The sequence below is a fragment of the Trematomus bernacchii genome, unplaced genomic scaffold, assembly GCF_902827165.1.
Source record: "Trematomus bernacchii unplaced genomic scaffold, fTreBer1.1, whole genome shotgun sequence".
Classification (NCBI taxonomy): domain Eukaryota; kingdom Metazoa; phylum Chordata; class Actinopteri; order Perciformes; family Nototheniidae; genus Trematomus; species Trematomus bernacchii.
The window spans coordinates 8,445,395-8,472,378 of NW_022987828.1; the positions used below are offsets into that span (position 1 = coordinate 8,445,395).

At 40.6% G+C, this 26,984-nt stretch overlaps 3 protein-coding genes across 3 annotated transcripts; 1 reads left to right on the forward strand and 2 right to left on the reverse strand.

The window, feature by feature from the left end:
- Window positions 1-982: 982 nt before the first annotated feature.
- On the forward strand, window positions 983-17,566 carry ogdhl (oxoglutarate dehydrogenase like). Its single transcript, XM_034151722.1, has 23 exons — window positions 983-1,079; window positions 1,711-1,934; window positions 2,260-2,430; window positions 3,209-3,311; window positions 4,947-5,062; window positions 5,148-5,302; window positions 5,738-5,887; window positions 5,953-6,040; window positions 6,130-6,309; window positions 6,382-6,510; window positions 6,918-7,097; window positions 7,745-7,897; window positions 8,520-8,622; window positions 8,731-8,859; window positions 9,624-9,774; window positions 12,960-13,087; window positions 13,177-13,355; window positions 13,440-13,511; window positions 14,048-14,173; window positions 15,100-15,172; window positions 15,256-15,419; window positions 15,513-15,667; window positions 15,763-17,566. Exons 2-23 carry the CDS (start codon window positions 1,713-1,715, stop codon window positions 15,884-15,886), a joined length of 3,051 nt encoding a protein of 1,016 aa, XP_034007613.1. The 5' UTR covers window positions 983-1,079; window positions 1,711-1,712; the 3' UTR covers window positions 15,887-17,566.
- A 628-nt stretch (window positions 17,567-18,194) lies between these two features.
- cunh10orf53 (chromosome unknown C10orf53 homolog) lies at window positions 18,195-18,678 on the reverse strand. The gene is made up of 3 exons (XM_034151810.1): window positions 18,585-18,678; window positions 18,372-18,491; window positions 18,195-18,259 (listed from the first exon to the last, which is right to left on the reverse strand). The coding sequence occupies exons 1-3, from the start codon at window positions 18,676-18,678 to the stop codon at window positions 18,195-18,197; spliced, it is 279 nt and encodes a 92-aa protein (XP_034007701.1).
- A 1,043-nt stretch (window positions 18,679-19,721) lies between these two features.
- On the reverse strand, window positions 19,722-26,904 carry chata (choline O-acetyltransferase a; the record flags this gene model as incomplete). Its single annotated transcript, XM_034152314.1, has 15 exons — window positions 19,722-20,410; window positions 21,959-22,096; window positions 22,185-22,247; window positions 22,447-22,588; window positions 22,689-22,811; window positions 22,892-23,020; window positions 23,112-23,212; window positions 23,751-23,920; window positions 24,012-24,189; window positions 24,733-24,913; window positions 24,993-25,046; window positions 25,520-25,638; window positions 25,951-26,142; window positions 26,540-26,611; window positions 26,827-26,904. Coding segments are annotated over 15 exons (2,172 nt in total), but the record flags the coding sequence as incomplete, so codon positions are not given.
- Between the last annotated feature and the right edge of the window lie 80 nt (window positions 26,905-26,984).

Sequence of the window (26,984 nt, forward strand, 5' to 3'; positions counted from 1 at the left end):
GAACACTATTAATAAAACACCAGAAGGCAACTGGTCTTCACTCCATCTTTGTCAGGCGGCAAAGTCCCCACAACAAAATGGCATTTCAGTTCATAATTGCTTGACCCTTCATTCAAACAGGTCAGCCAAAGAGCAGCAGAAAACACAAATGCAAAATAATGGGAAATGAGGAACTGTCTTTCAGGGAAGGCTGAGCATGTTAGTGCGTTGTTCTAGACTTGTGCATTTTTGAAGTAGATGAAAACATTTGTTTTCATTTCATTTTTTGTCTGAGCCTATTATATGGTATTATATAACATTGGATATGTTAATGGTTTAATTGGACATTTTTGTATTGAACTGCCAAAGATTAGCTGTTTAAAAGCTGCACATGGAGGTTTTTGATTTATGTGATCATCTGATATTTAGACTTACACTGTTCTGTTTGGTAGATCCTCCTGCAACTCATGCCCACTCCATTTTCCCCTTTTCAATCCTATGTTTGTCGTGATTGATAACACTGTTACTTCAGTGCCAGCAAGTATGAATGATGAAAATCTCGATGAGGAGTATAGAGGGAGGCTGGGCCAATTATCTTATTGTTTAACCCACTCAAGGTAGAAGCCCATCAATCTGAAACCACTTGCTCTAATGACTCATGTTCAGCCTTTATAAAAGTTTAATTGCCTCGAATAATTAAGACTGAAGGGAAAGACATATGTGTGATGTTACTAAGAGGGGAACAAATTACCTGTCTGGAGGAGAAGTGTATGCAGGGAGGGACTATGGATTAAAGTAAGTATTCTGATTATATAAATGCAAAAAAAAGGCACTAACACAATATTGTTTTAATAGCATCTCATAAGAACAGTTAGATGTTCGATGTTTTTTCACTTTTCTCTCTCCCTGAGCTGCTGTGTTTGGGCATTACCTTGCCACCTTTGGGTGCACCGGGCTGCTCAGTGTCAACAGAAAGTACCACCTGACGCCAGGGGGGCGTGTCAAATAATCCACGCACTCGGTTCCGTCACCTCCACAGATACCATACCTGTCCTATTTAGACTCTCCGGCGATGCCAAAAAGAGTGAAGTCAGTCTAAGGTAAATGTAATTTATAGAAATAAAACGTACCTGTGCAATTTTTAACCACTATCCTATTTCCCGTCATACTGCGCGTTTGCAATGTCAGAGACGAGGAGAGATTATGAGGGTTTAAATGTTGACGTTAAGGGATTAGGGAAACTGTAACAGACCCACAATGACATAGGCAATGTTTTTTGCAGTGATTTCAGCGGTGTAACCTGAATAAACCTGTAAAGCATCCTGCAGGAGAAGGTGAGGAAGTTGTAGACACTGCAGACACCGTCATACTTTCAACCGGTAGGCTACGTGCTTTTCTTCAGCTGCAGAGACTTTGCACAGAAACAAACGTTACGCAATTATATTCAGTCTTGCAGAGGTTTTTAGCATACATAGAATATGATACATGCTGCATCGATCAGAGGAAATCCCATACAAATTGCAAACGGCATTTCATTAATGAGCAGTCTACGCAAAGTCCTCGTACAGTGCTTCATTGTTTGTGCATAAAATCCTTTACTAATTCAGATGGTTTGGGATAAATCATCAAACCGAGTCGTGCACACATTGTCTGAGTTCTTATAAATGATTGACAATCAAAATACCGAGATGTCTCATTGTTGATCTCTAACCTCTTTTACTTTCTTTCTAGTCATGAGTCAGTTTCGGGCGTTAGCGGGTGTGCTGAGGGGAGCGCGTGCTGGGGGGAGTCAGTGGCTGCGAGCCTGTGGAGGGGCCCCGGCCAGGCGCTGGGTCGACCCCCGGAGAGGCTGCTCCTCCGGGGCCGCGCCGGTCCTTTCAGCGGTGGCCGGTAGCTCCAGCTATATGGAGGAGATGTACATTGCCTGGCTGGAGGATCATAAAAATGTCCATGAGGTAACATTTGCAACACTTCTTTCCAAATGTTTTGATAACAGAAAAAAATATTATATTAAGTTCTCTGGCCTTTAATGGAAATGTGGAAAGGGATAATGTCCAGCTGGTCCAGCACATCTGGAAATCGAGTTGGTGTAGCAGCTAAAGTTCAATTAACAACTGTCAGCATTGGTCTTGAAGAAGAACATTTAATAAATGTATGTGCTGTAGCTGCAATGTCTAGCCTTTCACTGTCCTGTCGTCCCCAAAACTAGCAGTCAGGGATACTTTTGGTCCATGTTGTTGATGGACATTCTTGCTGGATCTGTCTTTCTCTGTCTTCTAGTCCTGGGACGCCTTCTTCAGTAACATCCACGCCTCCAGTCCACCTGGCGAGGCGGGTGAGAGACACCCCTCCGCTCTGCTCGAGGGACGAGTGCTGTCCCACTCAGCAAACATGACCCAGAAAGTGGTGGAAGACCACCTGGCCGTGCACACTCTCATTAGAGCCTATCAGGTACTCCCACCATACTGTCCAGCTATGACACAAACACACACACACAAACATCAGCTATCAGTTTGTATAATGTGGATTTATGTTATTCACAAATTAAAGGATTAATCACATATCTCTCAGGCATCCATTTAATTTTAATGCAATGTCTGTGTACAGAATTAAGATGTCATCAACCTCGAGCCACAACTGGCTGACTATTTGTATCTTCGACATGTGTGTGAAAAATACATCAAACAAAATTCTCTTGACTCGCTAAAACAGATGCAACTGGCAATGAAAGCTGTTCATACTGCGTGTCCTCGTATTAAAAGGAATATACAATTTGTTTGTCGCTGCACGAGGTTATGCAAATTGCAAGATTAAGTCCAACCTACTTACCCTTGCTGTTACTTGAAAACTGGAAATATCAAAGAGACTACTTAAACAAAACAGGTGCTAACATTTCCCCTCGCCCTTAAATTAATTCGAGGAACTATCCGAGGGATTTATTAAATTCTGTCTTTTGGCAAAGGCGTCAATTTTATTCCCAGCGTGTTGCAATCCTAGTGGGAATGTGTGTGTGTTTGTGTGTGTGTACATAGACATAAAAGCACTCCCATGGGGCTCTGTTCTCAGAGAGGTTGACCTATAACTGAGTGTTAGCTTATTCTCCAGCTGTTCACACTCAGCCCCTTGCCAAATATTGTGTTTCCTACAGTACCTGTCACTTTCTCTTGTTTACCTGATTCTTCTCACCCCTTTATTTTTTCTTCACATATTTGTCTGTCTCTCCGTGTAGATTCGTGGTCACCATGTTGCACAGTTAGACCCTTTGGGAATCCTAGATGCTGATTTGGACCACTTTGTTCCATCCGACTTGATCACCACCATTGATAAATTAGGTGAGCCTTAAAACCTGTGCGATCATCCCAAACACATCACACTTCACAAACAACTACAAACTTTTAATTGTGATGTCTTGAGTCCATAATCGTCATGGCTTTCAATTATAGTGTCACGTCTATAGGCTCCATTAAACCCAAATATATTTAAGTAATGCATATCAAAATACAATGACTTTCATCTAATTGCCAGGACTACTGTAATTATGCATTTACCTTTTTTAGACTGTATATAGAATATGTACAGTATAGACCTCCTTATTTTAACCCCTTCCGCCCCCCGTCCCAACAAAAGGAATATGGAGTTTACCCATGGGCAATAAATGCTGATTAGGTTCCTACTATAGAAGTACTTCCTTCTTATTACCTAAAATCTTCTTGTCATGCTTATTCTTTCATCATAAACAAATGTTTTTCTCATTGGTGGGTTTACTTCAACTGCTAGATTTGTCTCATAATGAAAATATCTGTTATGTATTTTTCCTGCGCTTTATTTTTATAAAATGTATTTATCCCTTTGAGGGTTTACATAACATACATGTGCATATATACACACATTATTCACACAGGTTTGCATTATTTATCAGACCCAAGATTGTAAGTGGTATTTCAGCATAAAAGGCACGTTCTCCGCCGAGTCTGTATACGAGTTGTTTGGCTTAATGATGTCATTAATCTCAGAACAAGCCCTTGTCATTCTCCATTTCATTTAGTGGACTGAGCATTGGTAAATGCGGGACGGCCACAGAAAGCGATTAAAGTGTACAGTCATAGCGAGTAAAGAGGAGACAGAGAGACGTTGTTGGCTGCTGTTATCAGTGATCAGTGCGTGTCAGGACATAGCGTTGCATTATGTATTGTCACAAGGGCTATAGCTCCCTAATGAAAGCTAATGACCGCTTCCATGGCCCCTTATTTGGTCAGCTGATAGGACAAGAGTCTATTCTTGGCCCCCTTTGTCTTAGCTGTGTTCCTAATATGATTTGCACCTGTCTCCTCTTATGTTGCTTGAGATCTTGAGCTTGACCAGCTCTCTCAGGTGGGCTTTGTCAGCTATGAAACTTCTGCGGGGCCATCAATACTGAAGCTGTATCTCTACATATCCTGTTAGTGTACTTACAACAATGCATCCTTTTTATGGACCAAACCTTATTCTTCACATCTTTTTGCCATCAAATCCAAATTCGCTTATATCCAACCTAAAGTTAATTGAATGCTTACATTTCCAGGAGGCACTATTTTCCTACTCACTAAAAAAGCAGAAAATAATTCTTCTCATAATCAATAAATCTGTCGGATACTAATTTTTCAATCAATGCATTAATAATTTAGTCTAAAATGTCCGAAAGTTGTTAAGAATTAACATCATAATTTCCCATTGCCCAAGGTGATGTCTAAAGATTGCCTGTTTTGCCGACCAATAGTTCAAAACCAATTCCAGCCAATTCTCCCTCACACATAAAACAGATAATCATAATTGTTTGGTGACTTATTTGATTAGTGATATTAGTTATTTGAGAATACAATTTAATTATTTTTAGTATTTTTGATGCCTTCACATGATATCAGAGGACAATGCTTAGTCCTGTTTCTAAAGTCTTGAACAAACCTGTGTTTCCTGTGGTGTTATCGTAGGTTTCTACGGTCTTGATGAGTCTGACTTGGACAGGAGCTTTCAGCTGCCCTCCACCACCTTCATCGGAGGAGAAGATACCACTCTTCCTCTAAGAGAAATCATACGCAGACTTGAAGTAATATATCTGTACATGTGTCTAATGATTTGAAAAAGCCATAACACTGTACCACAATTTATGTTTTGTATGTCTTTTGTGTCAGGCATCCTACTGTGGTCACATAGGGATAGAATTTATGTTCATCAACAACGTGGACCAGTGTCAGTGGATCCGTCAGAAATTTGAGACCCCGGGAATACTGCAGTTCACTAAACTTGAGAAGAGGACTTTGCTAGCCCGCCTGATCAGATCCACACGGTCAGCAATGAATTCACATGTACTGACTTGTGGTGACAGCACTATACTTCACTTTTAGTTATAGCTCACATCAGAGCCTCGCAAACATAAACTCTTACACATGCATATATTTAAAAAGATAAACAGCCTATCCTTCATATGAGCTAATTTTCATCTTTGATAAACGATCTTAGAAATCATCTGTCTATTGTTGGTGTGCATGTTCTTTGCACTGTTATCATTCCTAATTAACACACACACACACACACACACACACACACACACACACACACACACACACACACACACACACACACACACACACACACACACACACACACACACACACACACACTGGTACTGACTAACATTTGCAAAATGCTTGGGAACATCTTATCATCAGCTGTGTAAAACAAATCCCATGAGTGCTACATGTGAACTTCTTTTTGTTTAAAGGTTTGAGGACTTCCTGGCAAGAAAATGGTCTTCAGAGAAGCGTTTTGGTCTGGAGGGCTGTGAAGTGCTCATCCCGGCTCTAAAATCCATGATTGACACGTCGAGCTCTGCCGGCATCGACAGTGTGATCATGGGGATGCCTCATCGGTACTACCGTCTTGTACATATGTCCTCACCTCTCAGCTCAATATATGCAAACAGCTGATTATTATTATTCGACTGAATGTGTTGGCCAATGTGATTCGTAAGGAACTGGATCAGATCTTCTGTCAGTTCGACCCCAAGTTAGAGGCTTCTGATGAGGTGAGGGAACTGCAGATGTGTGAGAAAGTATCAGAGGAAAGGCCGTAAGAGATGCTGTACAACTAATGCTTTAATCTTTTCACCTTTAGGGGTCAGGGGATGTGAAATACCACCTTGGGATGTACCACGAGAGGATTAACCGTGAGACAGACAAGAACATCACACTGTCACTCATGGCAAACCCCTCCCACCTGGAGGCCGTGGATCCTGTGGTTCAGGGCAAAGCCAAAGCCGAGCAGTTCTACCGAGGAGACACTCAGGGGAAGAAGGCAAGCTGTCTGGTACCAGGTGCACACTAGCTCATTATGTGGCTTTTTCTATAAATGATGTGATTTTTCCAGGTGATGTCCATCTTGATCCACGGTGATGCTGCTTTTGCTGGACAAGGAGTTGTTTATGAGACTTTCCACCTGAGCGAGCTCCCCTCCTACACCACACATGGTACAATCCATGTGGTGGTCAACAACCAGGTATTGGAGAGTTGATGTCACCGCAACATTGGACATGACACATTTACCATTTGCCAGGATCAGGGCTGCCCCTGGCCAACTTGGGGCCCCATGTGGACTTGTTGTTTTACACAATTAATACTTTATTTATTTATTAATTAAGAAAACTGACAACATTATTTGTTAAATATTTAGTTTTACATTTGTTAAAGAGTTTTCTTTTTAACTTTTTAGGTGTTTAACGATAGATCAACGATCAATCATCGATTATTTTTATATACTTTAAAACATGTCTCAAAGGGAATTATCCAATGTTACACATACAATTAAGGCACATTTTGTGCAACTGAAAATCATTAAGATCATATTTTAAGTTATTCTAGCCTGTAAATGAGATCAAATTTGGCATGTGATTGTTTTTCTCTCAGATTGGCTTCACCACAGACCCTCGAATGGCCCGCTCCTCGCCCTACCCCACCGACGTGGCTCGGGTTGTCAATGCTCCCATCTTCCATGTGAATGCTGATGACCCCGAGGCTGTCATGTATGTTTGCCGGGTGGCTGCAGAGTGGAGGGCCACCTTCAGCAAAGATGTCGTCATTGACCTGGTTAGTCACAGCCGAGTCTTAAAGCGGCAGTTCACCCCAAATTAAAACAAAAATAATTACTCTTGCCTGCCCTGCTATGTATATATAGAATGTTTTGGCCTGAGTTGCCAGGTGTTGGTGATATCGGCCATAGAGATGTCTGCCTTCTTTTTTTATATGTATTGGAAATAGATGGCAATAGTCTTAGGTGCCGAAAAGGGCCAAAAATATACATGTGAAAAATTCAAAATAAAAAAACATGACCTAATTACTTAAGATAATCCACAGACCTTGTTGTGAGAAGTTTCATGTAGGAAATATTTTCTTTGAACTGCACTTCAAAAACCAGCAAGGTCTGTGGATCATTTTGAGTGTCTTGGTCAGGATTTCTCTTGTTTTTCCAATGTTCGTGTTTTAGCACTTTGAGCATCACAAGCCCAGTGCCATCTTGTTCCAGAGAAGGTTCTAGAGAAGGAGGACATCTCTACGGCTAATATCTATGTATTTATCATTTTATTTGTGAATAAATTAAGCAATTTGTACATTGAACTACAGGTACGAGAATACTTAAGTATTTATGTTTTTGGGTTGAGTTGTCCATTTAAAAGACTCACAGGAAACACAATTTTTAATACACACTTCGACGTGACTTCTGTGTGTATTTACAGGTTTGTTACAGGCGATTTGGACATAACGAGATGGACGAGCCCATGTTCACTCAGCCACTGATGTACAAACAGATCCGTCGGCAGGAGCATGTGCTGAAAAAGTACTCTGACCGGCTCATTGCGGAGGGAGTGGTGACTCTGCAAGAATATGAGGTTTGTGATCTAATGCTGTTTGCTCTTGTTAAATATACTGTATATTGGAAGCTGCTACTGTATGCTGTTTTATTTGGTATCGCCAGCCGCTGGAGGATGTGCATTAAATCACACTATGATATTACCTTAGCCTTCGAGTAAATATGTTGCGCCAGCACTGCTGTGTTTGAGTTTCAATTTACTGCCTCAGTTCAATCACTGAGCCTCACAATCCCTCACATAGAGTATATATTGCTCAATGAAGTTGAAGTATACCTCCGATTTCGGCGCCATTCTATGGAATTGCCCAGGTTCTTCATCCAAAACAGAAATTTTGATTGTAACATCCATTGTGGACTTTTTTTTTATACCACATGTCAGAAATTTCTCCCGGCTTTTGATGGACATTGTTTTCTGTTTGTGGCTGCAGTATGGACCCTCACAAAAGCCTCATTTGTAATATAGCAAGGCAGAACCATTACTGCTGGAGGAGACTCTCGTTCTCTAATACCTTTCTTTCCCTGTAACAAAACAGTATTGGTTAGTTAGCTGTAGTCCTTTATTTGTACAAAACAAACTTTGGGTCATTTAATATGTGGTGGTTTTTATTTTTCCTGTTGCACATTACCAAATGTGGTTGCAGGAAGAAGTTGCTAAATATGACAAGATATGTGAAGAGGCATACGCCAGCTCCAAGGATGAAAAGATTTTACAAATCCGACACTGGCTCGACTCCCCGTGGCCAGGTAAATGGTTTGCAATCCAGTCATTTAAGTTGAAAAACATTTGAATTCCCTTTTTCTGTGAATACTTTCTGTTCCTACTGGAGTGCAGCTGTCTTTCTCTCTCTGTAGATTTCTTCACAGCAGAAGGAGAGCCCAAGAGCATGAGCAGCGTCCCCACAGGACTAAAGGAGGAGGTCTTGCAGCACATTGGCCAGACAGCCAGCTCTGTGCCCCTGGATGACTTTAAGATCCATCCTGGTCAGTTGAGTGGATTTGAAGTTGATTTGTGCATGGGAATAGAGCAGAGTTACGGGCTTGTTGTCACAGTAACGGCCCGTCCACACAGCGGCGGCGTTGAAGCTTGCCGGCGGGGTGGGGCTGAAACTCGACCAACAACCAATCACATGAATCTCCCGCCCCGGACACACAAGCACGCGGTTTGATTGGCTAGAGCTTGTACTGGCATATGATTCGATTGGCTGACGCTTCCGCCGAAGCTTCAAAAGTTGAACATTGCTCAACTTTTGCAGCGAGCAACGAGAGCAACGCGAGCAAAGCTACGCTTCACTCCTACAATGCAGTTCGGCGAAACGTGACGTCACCCCATTCAAAATGAATGGGCAGAAGCGTTGAAGCTTCAACGCACGCCGCTGTGTGGACGGGCCGTAATGCTGGTGATAGTAGTCCTACACAATGACACAAGAGCACACATTACCATAGCTTATAGTATACATGCTGCTGAATGATTTTCAAAACACATAAACCTAAATGTCACAATTATTTCAGTTGTTGTCTACAGGGATGATATTTAGTCAATTAAAGCAGTAAACGCATCATTTTCTAACAGCAGCTGTTTGTCCTGCACAGCTGATTTGGTGCACACTATAACAATTAGGATTGCCACGAGGGTTTTTTAAAGTTATTAACAACATAGTATTTAAGTGCATGGAGTTTTACACTCCCATCCCCAGTGCTTCTAAGATATCACTTTTTATTGTTGTTGCTGTGTGTGTTTTCCCCAGGAGTGTCTCGTATCCTGCGTGGTCGAGCTGACCTGGTGAAGAACCGGCAGATGGACTGGGCTCTAGGAGAATACATGGCCTTTGGTTCCCTTCTCAAAGATGGCATCCATGTTCGACTCAGTGGGCAGGATGTAGAACGAGGCACCTTTAGGTGAGTCCATGTCAACACAACTAAAAATAAATGGGGCATCTAAAAAGCATCTTTTTAAAACCATCTTGTATTAATGCTCTCAAAGGAGCTCCTTCTTTTACCACAGTGTAGTATCAAGTAGTCGTTTTAAATATGCATCTATTTAGTGAGGAGAATTTTAAGAATATTGATTTTGACAAACACAGTATCTTTTCACAGTAACATTTTGTGTGTCCAAATTCGACATTTATTTATTACAGTTTGTATGTCCTTTTACATACTTTTTCTATATTGTGATATACAGTTAATATCTTTATAAAACATCTTATATATCATCATTTTAATTGATGTTGCCCATGAATGTAATATTTCAAAATCAAATTCGGCCATTTGTTGAGTCTGTCAGGGTCAGCAGGTCTGACCACAGATAAGGTTAGGTAGGAAACAGTCACTTAACGATAGTGAATTAAGTAATTGGGGGGTGGGCGTGGCACAGGGAGTCTGACAGACCGAAGACGTCAGCGTGGTCTCCTGGGAACTGTGAAGCCCACATGGTGTTGTCATGGTTTGGAGGGACGAGTGACACATGAACAAAACCAGCTCCCCCTTTTGCTGTGCCTGTCTCATCTGTCCCCTATAATTTCTCCACCAGCCCATCTTCACTGACACCAGCCCCGTCCCTCTTTGCCCACAACGACAAACAGTATATCACACTAACTAACCAGAGGCTAGAGGGCTTTTTCTTTTGCCTCACATTTACCACTGACATGCACTCCTACCAATCTGCTGTACCCTTCAGCGGGTTAATTTGGCTGGCTGAAAAAAAATGACAGAAATCAAACACTACATCCACCTTGCCCTACCCTCATTTTATTATTTGTGTTTCTCATTATACTTCAGCTATACTCCCTTTACCAGCCCCTTTTTCTTCCCACCTACTATATTTTTGTATCCCCCACCACTCTGTTCCCTTCACAGTTCTTAAGAGCTGAGCATATCGGCATGTTACAGTCGAGCGGTCCTGCTTGCATTTCTGTGATGTACGTAGCATCGTGCGCTAATGGATTCAGTCGTCGTGTTTGGGTGGCGTTGCGCTGCGTCGTGCACCCCTTTTCTTGCCTAATGGGGCCCCCAGGCAGAGGATGTGTGTGTGTGTTTTTGTGTGTGAAACGAATAGTAATATAAAGGTGGGACGGCAGTCTATGAGGCAATCCCAAAGAAAGACCTCATTCTTGTGAGGTTTTTGGTTCCTCTTTGGTTTATGTTTGTGTGGTTCAAGAAAATGAAACGTGAACTATGTGTGTAACCTGAATTAATGCTGGATGCTCTGGATTTTATTTGTTCATCAAAGGATTTCTTTAAGTAAAAGTGTATATACGAATGTGGGGCAAGTATACAAAAAAAACAGTTGCCATACATTATGCCCTCATTAGTTCTTAATTATGGATCATATTATTCAAAGGAATCAAATCATGAGTGTTTGATTCTTACATGTATGTCAATGTTGTTGGTACCGTCAGAGCCTCATTTCCAAGACCAATGGAAGACCTACGGAAATCAGTAGACCAAAAGTTGAGATGTGGGCTTTAGATTGCTCAAACCAGGTGTACATGAATTAAGGCATTAGAAATCAGGGCTCTGGAGAACATTCAATCCACTGAGGCTGCACTAGAGCAACACAATAAGCAGGCCGATGTGTGCAGCAAAGCTTTAATACCTGACCCTGAGCTGTCAAGCAATTCTGAATGGGGCTTGGTGAAGGAAGCAAAAGAATGGCAGCCAATGAAGATGTATTTACATACATTTTAATTGACCAGGTGTACCATTTTTATACCTGCGGAACAAATCAAAAAAGAGTTTCCAACTGAACAGGTTCAAGCAAATACTGAAGAAGGTTACCTGCTTTAGTAATAAAATACACAATACCTTCCATATACTAGCTTATCTTTTCTACTTCTAGTCTTCCACTGTAGTTGGTTTCTCCCATTTTCCCCTTTAAACTGTGGGTTTTTCTCCGGAAGTTTTTCCTTGTACGATGTGAGGGTCTAAGGACAGAGGGTGTCGGTTTCTCATACTGATATTCTGCACAAACTGTGCTGTTGTATTTGTTGTAAAGTGTCTTTACTGTAGGGTATTTTTATTATATGTACAGCACTTTGGCTCCACCAAAAATCGTTTAAAAATGTGCTATATAAATAAAACTTGATTTTGATTTGATTAATATATCACATTTAAGATAATGATCAATAGATTTCCTGCGGTTCTTCCATCTGACTGTTGCATAACCTCTCAAACTGTGTGTGTCTGTGTGTGTGTGTCTGTGTGGAAGTCATTAAAGTGATGTTAAAGGGGTTTAAGTGATTGTCTGATCGTGCTGGTTTGGAAGGCTGATTCCTGCACTAGGAGCGAGGAGACTGCTAGAGCTTGTTAATGCTTGCCTCTTTGCTCCCATCAACTCTTGTTGGGCCTCATACTGACTGAAGATGAGGAGAGAGGAGACTACTCTTCATGCAGAGCCTTTATGGGCCGGAACAAAGGCTCCAGTGTGTATTCTACTGTACAAAAGAGATCCCTTTTAAACTGGTGTTTTCAAGAGTCAATTCTATGATTTGCTTTGCTCAGATTACACAACAAACCCTACACGAACTCTTCTCACATACAGTAACAACCTTAGGACATAGAAATACATTAAGGAAGAATAGTAAATAATTAAAGTAAGCATTCCCATGGGATGCTATCAGTACCACACCAGCTATAAGCACACAGAAGAGACCTTTAAAGTATCAAACAGACAGTAATAATAGCAGCACATTAATGATTAACAACTTAATGAACGTCCTCTGGGTAAATGCTGTTGCAAAACATGGCTGATCTGGTACTGATACTTATTCGTCTTAAATGAAGGGATGCAGTTAAAAATGAAAAGCATGGTTAGAGAAGTCAGTTGCGCAGAGTATTGGGTCCCTTCTCTAGTTGAATTGTTCCCTTTTTTTGACTAAACATAAAATAAAAAAATACCAGTCAAATAATGAGACTGACAATCAAAACAAATAGAGTAGTTTTAGTGAAGGATAACATCTTAATCATGTTATTGTGAGCATCTTAGCTCAAATCATTGCTGTGTCTAAGTACGGTTGCGTGACAGCTATAGTCTTGTTCCTAAACGCCTCTTTCAGTAGTGCCTCTGCCTCTCTTATGTTTTGCAGTCACCGTCATCATGTTCTCCATGACCAAGAGGTGGACAAACGTATCTGTGTTCCCATGAACCACCTGTGGGCCGACCAGGCTCCCTACACGGTCTGCAACAGCTCCTTATCCGAGTACGGAGTGCTAGGTAAGACTGAAGCCGACTCCTGCAGCCACACAGCATGCTTAGATCACCAGTCATGTTGTAGCTTCATGCAATGATGGCTGTGACTTTAGGTTTTGAGCTTGGCTTCGCCATGGCCAGTCCGAATGCTCTGATCCTCTGGGAGGCCCAGTTTGGAGACTTCAACAACACAGCCCAGTGCATCATTGACCAGTTCATCAGCCCGGGCCAGGCCAAGTGGGTCCGCAACAATGGTATTGTCCTACTGCTGCCACATGGGATGGAGGGAATGGTGAGAAGGGAAAATAAACCAACATTTTCGTAATATAAGTATTGGTAGGGTTCCTCTTTAATTGTTCTTCTCTTCTGTCCTCAGGGCCCAGAACATTCATCAGCTCGACCTGAACGCTTCCTACAAATGAGTAACGATGATCCTGATCACTTCCCTGTATGTACAATCAACATCAGGGTGCAATTGGTTACCAAGAACATTATTACATAATGCTGAAACTCTAAGCCGCCTAATAGTTTCCTGTTTCAGTGGCTATCCTGATCTCATGACCACTTAAGGGATAGCTTAAGTGATGAATTCTCTTGGGCTGAAAAGGCTCTTCATTATTGCCTCAAAATAGTTGCTATTCAGCAGTAACTGAGGCCCCGAGGGTGCCCTGGCATGAAGGAGCATTACAGGAGGGGATCACAGTCGGCTGTATCAGCAGAAGCTCACCAGATTCATCTCCAAATGGGATATTGATCAAACTGTTAGTGGGAGCATACTAAGGGATTAACATTGTGGGTGAGAGTGTGTGAGAGAGATACAGTGCGCTGATGTGATATATCTCTTGCCTAATTATGAGAAGAAACATTACAGCGAACCACACTATAAACATTTTAATTCCTGTGGAAGTAAAATTTCAATTTTCAGAATCAATAATGTGTATAAATCCTCGGTTATTCTTTTTCTTTCTTTTCTTTCAAACGCAGGAGTTCAGTGGAGATTTTGAGGTCCAGCAGCTGTACGACTGTAACTGGATCGTGGTCAACTGCTCCACGCCTGCAAACTACTGTCACGTGCTCAGACGTCAGATTCTGCTGCCATTCAGAAAACCGGTAAAGTGTAACATCGTCTTTGTCTATATTTAGTGTGTGTCTTACCCAGCTCCAGTTTGTTCTGTCATGAAATAATTGAATTTACATTTGGAATTTTGCATTGATTGCATTTAAGTCACTCACACTGTGAAAAGTCCAGATGGTCCATTGACGACGCATTACTGTCATTAGAAGACATTTCCTTTATTTAGAAAACTCTAATTTCCTTAGTGGCATTTAAATATTTAGCTTGATTTGTATTGATCTCTGTGGATAACAGTGTGTCATATTTATAATTGGAACAACATCAAATAACACTAAAGGCTTAAACTGGGATTATGTCTTCAGGTTTGTTCAATGCTTCATCATGAGATAAAAAGCTGTCAAATTAACTATGTTGTGATACAATGCTGTCTCACAATTATGATTAAAAAATAGTCTGTTTGCGGAAAGATGACAACCTTTGAAAACATTTGCCTACTCATTTACAGCACCAATAAAGCTCTGTTTGAAATGTATAAGTAATTCAAGACCTCTAAAGTAGAACTAGTTTCAGTATAAAGTTTTGTGTTTAAAGCATTTCAGCTTTTTTTTTTGTCTCTCACAGTTTTCAGCCACAGTGAATGTCTTAACTGATCCCCTGTCGCACATAAATGCAATGCTTTGCGAAGCATGAGAAAATGACTTCCTGAGCAAATTAGTGAGGGCCTTTAGGGGATAATGTTGTTTGTTTTTTTATGAAAAACTCTAGACTTGGTCGGCTGAGCACAAAGGGTTTTATTTATTTGATTGTTAAAGAAATGTTTTGTTTTCCCAATGCTGATGTTGCATGCTTTGCAGTGGCAACACATTAGTGTTTTTTCAACGCGCACAATAGAGCTACGGATGATAGAATCAATCTGTTGTTTTTGTAATTGACAGAAACTTTTTTTCTTTTTTATCCAAAGCTGATCATTTTCACTCCTAAGTCCCTGCTGAGGCACCCTGACGCAAGGTCAAGTTTTGAAGACCTCGCTGAAGGTGGGGTTTAATTTATTTCTATAAAACGCAACATACGATGTTGATGGACTTCATAGGTAACCTGTCATATTTGATTTCTGCAGGTACTAAATTCAAGAGGTTGATCCCAGATGTGGGCCCTGCAAGTCAAAACCCAGCCCAGGTGAAGAGGGTGATCTTCTGTGCTGGCAAAGTCTACTATGAACTGGCTAGAGAGAGGAAACAGCAAAAACTGGAGAAAGAGATCGCCATCATCAGACTTGAACAGGTTTAATTTCTTTCCTGTCTGTAGCAGCAATGAACTGCATTTTGAAATGCGAGTGATGCATTGTTGCAATTCATTCTTTGACCATCCCCTCAGATCTCTCCATTCCCGTTTGACCTGGTCAGAACTGAGGCAGAGAAATATGGAAACGCTGAGCTGGTCTGGTGTCAGGAGGAGCACAAGAACATGGGTTACTATGATTACGCCCGGCCACGTCTCCTCACAGTGACGGCCAACAGGAGGCCCGTTTGGTAAGAGTTTGTTTCACTTTGGACCTGATTTGTTTGAATACAATTGGAAGATTTGTTTCAAGGACCAGGTGACAAACCTTAAGTGTTTGTTTCAGGTATGTGGGACGGGACCCTGCAGCTGCTCCTGCGACAGGAAACAAGTTCACCCACTTTAATGAGCTGAAGAGGTTCATGGACACAGCTTTCAACCTGAACGCCTTCACCGGGAAGGACTTGTAATTAAAAACTGACGAACAAGAACCAGGCTCGAGCTGCTGTTTCGTCATCAATCAGCATACTGTAGTCTATTTATTAAGTCTTGTTGTGGCCAATTGGCACATTTCAAAACGATTTTAGTTTTGTAACAATCTGCAGCATAGCTTAGTGTATATGGTAAACAGGATTTTAACTTCTGATACTCTTATGTGAAAGAACCTAACTGACTTACGCCTGGATCAGACTGCATAACTATTATTTTAACAACCTACAACAACTTTTAAGTGAGATCACTTGTGAAGCACAACAATGCCAGGGCCTTGTGAATATCCTAAATGCAGATTGTATTTCACTGTGACACAGAATAGCACAACAAATTGTATAGCCTGGCCCCATGTCAAAGGAAATTAAGTAATTCCTTTTTTAAAACGTCCCAACCCTTTATCCTTATACTATCAGTTAGGAAAATGAAAACATCCATATACGACCTCTTATGACTTAGATCAGGCCATGCAGACCAAAATCATGTGGTCTGATTTCTGTTTCACTGGATCTGCATTTTATTCAATCTACACATGATTTTTATGAGTGCTATTAGAAAAAAACAGACACAAAGATGTGCAGCCTCTAAATAGTGCTTTATTTCAAATGAAAAGAAAATATTACACACAAACATAAAATGTCAGTCACAAAATCGTCACCTTGTTATGTGATAAAGAAGCAACAGTACACTCTTTTATCCCTAATAACATTCACACACCAACATCTAGATTTGTAACAATCACTGTTATGGGAGTAGCTTTAGTACTGTGGATAAAAGTATAGATTTTTAATTGTATTTATTTTTGTAGATAATTAGCAGAAGATAAGCATACAAAGCACTCGCTAGTGTTTTTAAACAATGAATGTTGAATACATATCACATTTATGAAAAGTGTTTTGAAATTGAACACGTCAGTAGTTTTAGTGCCTGTATTTCCTTTGATTACCTTAGCTGTTAGTGAAGGAGTGTGTATTTATTGTCACACTTCACTTCACCAGGAGACATGAGCCAGCTGTCACAGAGACTTGCAGCCATGTTTTCTACTTAGGACATAAGGCTCAGCTGCGTCTTTGGAGGCTGAGGAAGGAACACACACACACACACACACACACACACACACACACACACACACACACACACACACACACACACACACACACACACACACACACACACACACACCACAGCAGCAAAGCTTTGGATCCTTTGAAAGCAATATTGATGCTTGTTGTCACATTAACATCCCTGGGTATTCAACATAATTGGTATTAGTTACCACTGTTCTTAGACATTTTCCTGTTTAGCCATACTGTAGCTTACCTTTTCCACTTCCAGCTGGGAGATGTAACAATGAGCCATGCACAAAAATAATTCTACATATCAAATTATTTTAAAAGAGGGTTTATGTGTGTTTGTTTTTTAATAAAAGTACAGGGTCAAAATATTAGTGTGGGTATTTAGAGATATGAAAACACATATGCTGGGAATAATGAAATATGCAATAAAAATATATTTAAGTTTAATAACATTGTTTGATCATGTTTTGGTTGCAGATGATGCTAGACAGTTCAAAATGGTTTATAGCAAGAAATATCACACTTTTTTTTCTCACAAATGAAATGTACATTCATAAGAATTAAGTAACCCTTTCCTCATTTTAATAAACCCAAAGGCTTTGCTACTACATATTATCGTGATATTAAGAGTCTGTTTGCTTTATAACCATCCTCTATTTGTGATAAGGTAATACTATTTCCATGTGGTACTCTTTTCAATTACTCTTATTGCACATTTGTCACTTGTGGCCACAGTAGCTGTTGTTCCTGTTAAACTAGGGAACCAATTTGTTATTGGGGGCCCTGCTGACCACCAATACCACACCTGTCTCCTTCTGTGCATCATGTACATCAACTTCCTGGTTGTCATTAATATACCATATTCATTATTTCCCCAGAAATCAAAAGCGAAACCTGTGCTGGAATTATACAACCAGTGTTTCTTTGACTAACCTAAAAATACGTTAGAAAATACTGGCTACTAATGCAGGTCACACATGTTAATTATACAAATTCCCTTACAACAACTGACAATGAATGTGCAATGTGAAAGGGCAGTAACCTTGTCAATAATGCACTGACCATGTATCCCATTGCATTGACCAACAGCAAACATCTGAATTCAGGCAGCAATACAAATTGAAATGTGTAATTAAAAAAAATACAAAACAGTATGTAATTGTAAACATTCACACGGGTGTAGGCTTATAATCATTTTGTATTCGTGTTATCTTCAGTAAGCGTTCTCCACCGCAGCAACAGCTTTTCGACAAACAGGGTCCAGTTGTCCATCTCCACCTTCAGGGAAAAAGCATAAACCGGTTTCCAGAGAGTGACCTCACAGTGACGTAGGCTTAACACCCCCCCCCCCCCCCCCCCCCCCCCCGCTTCACGTCAAAGCTAAACTCACCAAACTCGAGCTGCTTTGTATTACAGCTGAAGACTACCTGCCCGTTGACCACGAGCTTCACCATGTTCCACTCCCACGTTTCTTCCAAGACGCACTGGTGCTCGTGCGCTGTCAGAGCGGCTGCGGACATATTGGACGGACATCTTTGACCTCAGCTGAATCAGTCAAGAAAGCACATGAGGGTTTCCTAAATGGACTACAAAAGACACATACCCAGGAGACCCTGCAGGCGGAAGTTCCTGTGCGCAACCACTCCATTGGATTCATAAGGTCCGTGGCACAGTATCACTCGCGTGTTTTTCGGCATTGTTTGTTGTGGTCACCCGGGTAACTGTCACACACATGTTGCTAACGTGGATTTCCTCTACGAACTCCAGGAATCCCAAATGCCCCACTTGGTTAAAACGAATTCACAAATTAATTCGATGTAATCTGAAAGCCTTCTTCTTTACTTCTTTAGAAGACTAAAACAATCTCATATCAATAATCAATAATCTCATTATAACTAAAATATCAGCTTTTCAAATTTAAGAATCAAAACAGTTATAAAATATTCAGTGTCAGTTTGAGAACCACAAGAATCTGATTGTATTTTTTAAATGATAACACATTTCATAAGGTGCTTATTTCACTCAATGAAAGGGGTTCTAATTATGACTGTTATTTCTTAAATTCAATTCACTTTATTATACATTTCACATGGATTAAACATCAGAGAAGATTCTTTCAAACTCAAACAAGTTTTTCTTTCGTTTTTTTTCTTTAATCTTTAAGGGTAGGCCTATATGTCATATATACAATATTCTGACAATAAACACAGTGATCACCTCTGGTTAGTAAGTTTCACATACTTACTTTTTAAACTTACATTTAGACTTTGTAACATTAGTATATTTTCATACAAAAATAAATAACTTCATTTATATATTATGCTCTTACATTTACAACACACTTTTGGTCACATTTAACATTCTTTCATATAATAATCCCGTTAGATTTAGTTATGAACTAAACGTCAAATGATTTTTATAAATGTATACTTCTTTTTTAACCTATGGACAAAATACCACATGTATTGTTGGTACAATAGACACAATATTTGAAGACAACATAACAGAAATTTGCATAGAAGATTCTAGTTTACAATGCACCCTAATCTTCAGGAAATCATTTGATAGCAGCATGCAAGTTGACGTAGTGAGAACATCAGCCATTGACCATAAAACACTTTTGCTCATTACCTAATAAATAAATAGAAAATACAATTTTCTTTGGTAAATAACACAATTAATCTCAACATTTGCTTGATTCCCCCCCCCCCCCCCCCCCTTCACACAGAAGGTATAGACATACATTTAAATGACTGCTGTATATTATTTTTGTGTTTGACAACAGCAGAAAACATCTAATAAGAAACATCTCTACTATTCCCTAAGAATAAGTGAATTAGATTATCATCGCCACTTAATACAGTTTACAGTACAGTACAACAAACAGCTTAACGTAACAATTTGTATCACAGGTACAGTGTATTTTGTGAATGACTTGAGGAATACATTGTGGTAGTACCGAACACTACCTCTATTTTCACTGGCGGTGACCGTTTCCTATGATTTACTTCCGTTCTTCAGAGCGCGTGTCTCTGCCTGTGATGAAGTCTGGGTTTGAGCCTCCACTTTGGTCTGGTCTGGTGTTTTCAGCACAAACTGTGGCAGTGATTGCTGACTCTCGGTCTTATCAGCTGGTCTCTGCGGTGTTTTGCTTTGCCAGTTTGTCTCTGTTTGCGTGTGTGTCTCCAGCGTCTGTCCCTGTTTCTTCTGTGTTGTATTGGAGCTGGAGTTACATTTATTGCACAGATCCCCTATGTCCATGAGTCCCTGGACCAGGCACTTGACAAATTCTGCTGAGCATGTCTGTGGGCTGTCGAGGAAACTGGACACTGAGAAGATGATGTGGTCTGACTGAGGGTTGTAGCACGCTCCATATCCGTTTGGAACCACGGGTCCGTAGCAGCAGAACATCTCAACGGTAGTAGGAACCTGAGGGGACAGTGAATCCTTCAGTACTTAACTACAGACAGTTTCACCAGTGTGAATACTGCTGTTGGTGGAAAGCTTGAGATAAGACGATTGAGAGTTGTGATTTAAAATGTAAGTTAAACTCTTTTGAGCTAAAAGGTTAAAAATGTCATGCTTCCATGTAATCCATTTTGATAGTTGGACGTTTTTTCCTCTTCTTACATTATAGAATATAAAATATTTAGGGTTCTGGGCTGATCAATCGAAAATGGCAATAATAACTAGAGAATGCAATTCCTGAAGAAATTGCTAGTGGGAATGCTTTATGCTGAAAAGCTGACGCTGAACTGCTATGCTGAAATGTAATGTGTAAGAAGAAAGTGAATAATTTAGATTGAAATGATACATGAACACTGGGGGCTTGAATGTGTGATAAGAGAATTAAAGAAAGTAAAAAGGCTTGGAAAAGCAGCAGAATATTTGAACTGCAAACTTTTGAACTAACTTGATGGCGAATGATCTGTCGCCATTGGCAACGGCATTTCATGACACCCCATAATACGCTTAGATGTGTTGATGGCTGCATCGTTACCAAACCCATTTCGAGCATTTGAACTGAAGTTGTGAGAAAACCGTGTTTCATAGTGAGCATTGTGTTGCCAAGGCAACGGCATTTGAAGAAATCTTAAAACTGTCAAATAGATGTCTTCACGGCTGGACTGTTAGCACACATGTGAAGTTTGAGCACTTTTTGACCATTTTCATAGGAGTTATAGCAATATCGTGTTTTACGGCGAGGGATGCGTTGCCATGGCAACAGCTTTTGAGGAAAACTCACTAATGGCACATAGACATGTTGAAGGCTGGACCATTAACCATTATCTGAAGTCTGGTGCTGTTTTGACCCTTTTCATATAGGCGTTACGACAACATCGTGTTTTATGGCGAGGGATGCGTTTCCATGGAAACAGCATATGATGAAACCCCATAATTGACGTAGAGCTGTTGAGGGCTGGACCATTAACCATTATCTGAAGTCTGGTGCTGTTTTGACCCTTTTCATAGGCGTTACGACAACATCGTGTTTTATGGCGAGGGATGCGTTTCCATGGCAACAGCCTATGGTGAGATCTCAGATTTGGCATAGAGCTGTTGAGGCATGGACCGGTGATATACAAGCGAAGTTTGGGGGACAATCGGACCGTGTCCATTGGAGCTGGACATCTTGTTTTATGGCGAGGGATGCTGTATCAGCATTCCCACTAAATTAGTTGCAGCCCAACTTTAATTGAACCATCTCTGCTCCTCTATGCAGACTTATTTACTCTCACTTTAGAGTGTGTAGCTCAACTTTTCTGATAAAATGCTTACATCAATGCAGAACAAGCTGCGACAATTGATTAATGCTATATTTGTAGACTTTAGAAAGGTTTTTGCAGAGCCACGCTGGACATTATAGACTGTATTCACTAGCTGAGCAGTACTCCTTGTGTGTAAACTGAACTTCAGATTTGTGTAATGCACGTAAATATAGCTTCAGTTTAATGTGTTAAAATCAGGAGGCAATACCTGACTTGTAGAGAGAATGAACTGATTACTGATGAGAAAGGCTTCATCTTGGAAAATCTCCGGCTTCTCCATCTTCAGTTCATGTGCAAGTTCACGCAGTCCTAATAAGTGATTGTCTATTGCCATCCCTGTAATAGACTGAAAAGAAAAATGAAACCATATGTTAGTGTGTTTTCTATGACAACCTTGTGATATAGGTTTGGATCAGGTCAGAGAATATAGTCACCAGAATGGTATACTTTGTCTGCGCGGTTATAGCATCTCGTAACATCTCCATCTTTTCTGTATCCTGTAAATGCAAACAATCGAGAATCAACTGCTAGACTATTAAATCCTTTTATTTACAGTTAGCATAGTTTTTATGGTAGAGAACAATAACACAGAATGAAAAAAAGAAGGCTCTAAAAAGCAAATATTATTCAGACTGAGTTAAGACTGCTAAACTCAAGCATTATTAATTTGAATGGGACTGTATTACTGTATCTTACACTAGTGCGCAGTTTCCCATCAGTCATTGCTTTGACAAAGGTCAGGGCTTCTGGTGTGGCGGAGCGAATGTTGTCCACCCTGCCCTGCTTGAACCGGCGTATAGAAGCACTCTCATAGGTCGACACAGGTCTGCTGTGACACCTACAGTAGAGCAACACACAAAGGGAAAGCCTTTTAGCTCCAAGCCCCGGGTTAAAGGAAGAATCAAAAATCACTCCTGTTATAATCATCTTCCTCCTACCTGTAGAACGCTAACTGAAGAGCAACCTGGATGTAGGCGTCAGGACTCATTTTCTGCTTCTTGATAAACTCTTTCCCATAATCACAGAATGTGTAGACATTCATGTCGAGATTTTTCACCTGCCTGAGCAAATAAGAGGAAACCCTGTTAAAAGATGAAAGGATTCATGTATTGATTGGACAGAAGTTAGAGTAAACCCACACCTCTGTAGTTTGTCAGCAGAAGAGGCGAGGAGTTTGTGAATCTCTGGAGAACATTTCCAGCGCAGTCTGCGGGGGGCAGGCACCTTGCTCACACTTGCAGCTCTGACCAGCTTTGATGGGCTGCCAATCCTAATCAAACATGGGAACATTAGGATGGCATTCAATGGATTTTCTAAGCATATGGCAACAATTATTACATGCTTTGCATTTGATTTCTTACATGTATTTGAGTAGATACTCGGTGCACTGCACAAGGACAATTCCCTCAAATGCTGAGTGTTCACACACGACTCCACAGCAGCCGTCAGCTCCTACAACGAACTGACACAGCCATGCTGTTTTACTTGAGTTGAAGCAAAATGCAAATGTAGGATTTAATTCATATACAGTATCAGTTTCATCTCCTATATGTCTTCAAATACATTTCATCCATATGTTACACCCTGCAGTGAAGAAATCATTTCGAAAGGACCCCTCCAATTCATTCAAGTGATCTGAATTCTTTATCAAAACATCTCCATCAAAGTCCATGCTAATGACACCATGCTGACAGCTTGTTATCCAATGGGGACGTCTCGGTCAGAAGTTCCTTAATTAATAAATATGTTATTTGGCATGGCATTGCTAATTACATCCACTGGGACTGTCAGGAACAACCATTAATTTGTTTAGTTATGCCATTTTCTCAATAAATAAGAAGATATAGTAGCCCCGATATATCTAAATTCCTTTTATACTCAGTTAATTCGTTTTTTCTCAATTTGAACATGTTCGCTCTGTAATTTGAAGCCAAACTGAATGGAACAAGTCAAGGAGCCAAACAACGAAGTAGCCTCACTTCCAAACTGTTCTCTCTCACCTGCATGGGCTTGTCGTACCAGCGGTTGCCCCCATTCTTGGCCACCCCCTCGCCGTGCAGCATCAACATGGCCCGTGTGGTGTCACTGAGCTCGGGCCCAGAGTGGTCATCCAGACAGACCAGACACATACAACGCTCGATCATGTCCAGAGCGTCCCTGTTAGTAGACTCTAAAGCAAAATACAGGGTAAAAATAATACATCAGTGGCAAATAGACTTGGAAACATTGAGACCCGCACTTGACTTTAAAGAGTCTCAAACCTCTCATTAGTTCACTGCGAGCCTGAGCCCACTCTGTCCGTCCATCTGATGTGAGGAGACCAATGGGTGGGAGATGCTCTTCTTCGTTGTCAGCCATCCTGGTGATCTTGTCCAGCTGAGTCAGCAGGTCTCTCTCATTCAGCCGGCGGAAGTTGATCACCACATCCAGAACAAAGAACTGGACAGAGACAAGCTGTTTCACTGCACTCATCCTTAAGGTATTACTTTCAATATTGACTCAGAATCTATTAATGCAGTTTTATATACAACTTCACTTTCATTTATTGTAGTTTTGCCGGTCATCTAAACATGTCGGTAAAGGCCAAGAACAACATTGTTTTGTACTGCTAAGGCTTCTGGCTGATGTGCGAAAGTCACACACGTTCTTGATACATAGCTTACAGTTTACAGTACCATCTGATACAGTGATTGATGATCCATACTATTGTGCTGTAACAGGGCTTGCTCAAACTACTGTTTCCAAAGTCAACGCATTTATTTTAAAGTAAAACTGAAGAGACACAGATGAAGGATCCTGAAAGTGTTGAGCTTACATGTCAACTGAATAATCTCCATGACGCTGATGATGATGATGATGATGATGATGATGATGATGATGATGATGATGATGATGATGATGATGATGATGATGATGCACCTGCAGAAGCTAATAATTGAACTAGTCTATGACAACTTAAGATTTGTTTTCATTGTGTCTGACCTGGTTTTTACAAGCCACGATGATGTGTTCAGGTTCTGGCATCACGCTACTCTCCTGAGCCACCAGCGTGTCCCTCTCAGTTCCCGGCAGGCGGTAGGAAGTGAAGAGGCGATAATACTGCTCCATACACAGAGGGGTTCCTGCCAGCTGGCCCCTGGCGTAGTCCACAGGTAGGGAACGACTGCACGCAAACACTTTGTCAGGCCTTTTATTTACACATGAGTCGTAAGTGAAGACTCTCTGATTGTACATTTACTTACGAATCAAGAAGAGTCTTGTACTCAAGAACTCCAGAAATCATGTGTGCAGCAAACCTAAGAAAGGAGAATGTTACCTTGTGTATTATACTTTACAAAAACACAATGCATGAAGCCTTGTTATTGTGTAGTTGTATTACTAGGTCCTAACAGTATACAGTAAATGCCACATGTAAATAATCTGATTTAGGAGCCAGTCCCAGATCAATACCATGTTAACTAAACCAAGCCTTCATTGTCTGTTAACCTTGCCACCAGTAGCCTGGCCTCAGCCCTCAAGGTGTTTTGGGTAATGGCCCATATCTGTCAATGTGTTGCAAGGCTGTGTTCAAGTGAGCATAATCAATCAAAGCTGGTCTCTGAGTAATTCATAAAGTTCACTTCTCAAATCTGCGTGCCGTAATAATCAAAAATGGCCTGTCATGATGTACCTTTTATGTGACGACTCACAAGGGACAATATATTTCTCACTGCTGTCCTGTGAAGTGTGTCTCATGACTCATTTGTCTCAGTTGTGCTGTGTCTCTTACCTTAAAGAGTCGATGGGATCCCTGAAGTGCTGCTGAGGGAAGACCATCACAGGACTGGAGTTGACGGGCAGAGCCAGTCTGTTGTTCAGGTACATGTCATTCATCCAGTACTCATACACCTGCAGTCAGACATAAAGGGATTCAACTAAAGGCTCTATAAGTAATAGCGATTTAAGAGTTAACAAAGGAAGATAAATACAAGCAGAAACTTCAGATTGGATGTGGCTATCAGTTTGAAATGAACTGATACATATTCACATGTTGCCAAAAGGATTGCAAACAAACTATACTTTTATTCATGGTTACACAAAATAAAGTTTATTTTCCTTATTTAAAAAGAGCAATGAATCATAAAAAAGGCCAAATAAACTACACGATAACATGAGGATTTTAAATAACTTGCACACATTCGATCAAGTAATTGTATTTACCCAGTTTGCCTTGTTCTCCCTCCTCTCCATGAGTTTGCTCTGAAGAAGCTCCCCCACTCCTCCTGGGGCTCCAAACTGCTTCACTACATTTTGGGTCTTGTTGAACTGTTCCTCTGTGAGTAGGTGCTTCATGCAGCTCAGGTACATGTCCAGTGTGTCCTTCAGGGCGGGCAGCGGCAGCTTAGGAAGACCCTGAGCAGTGTGGGTTATGTACAGCTTAGGGTTTTCATTTTATTTGAGACAACATATCAACATGTTAAACTTCTCTTCACATGCATTGTATAAAGCTATCAATAATATGCTTTCAATAACTATTCAGTGTTTAGTTGAGACCAAATGATTGCCCAAATTGTAAATTATTCTTTTCACTTGACTCAGAATAAGAGAATAATTAATGAAATTGTCAAATCACATTATATAGTCTTATAAAACATCATTTGTGGATTAGTTCATTCATTTTTGTATCTTAATTTGTATCCTTTACATTCATTTAGTTTAGTTCCTCATTGATTGGCAAACGTTATTTCTTTCATGCATATTACAGTTTAAAGACTCGTAATCCTTATATATAAGTGAAATATATATTTACATCTCCCCCTCCTGAATCTCTGGAGGGCTCTCGGTCCAAAACTGGCATCTCGGCGGTGCAGAGAGACAGACTCTGTGTCCACAAATACAAGGATATCAGCATCAAACTCCAGCAAGTGTAATTGCTTTTAAACAGTCTCCATGGCATGACTAAAACAAATAAGAATGCGGACTCTGGAAGGTGTTTACCTCTTTTTCCATTTTTTTTCGTTCATGAACAGCCTAGCAATAATACATTAACCAAAGTCAAATAAACCAAAACATCAAAAAACGTAATGTTTTACTCACCAGAAAGATACAACAATTCCACTTGTCCTGGGGCTCAAGCAAGGAGTTTAGGACTATGCATCTAGACTTGCATCCATTTCAGGCGGAAAGTCTTTTACATTTCACTTCTTTGGTCCTTTTATTATTTTGAGCATCTTTCAATCTCCAACATGGCACGA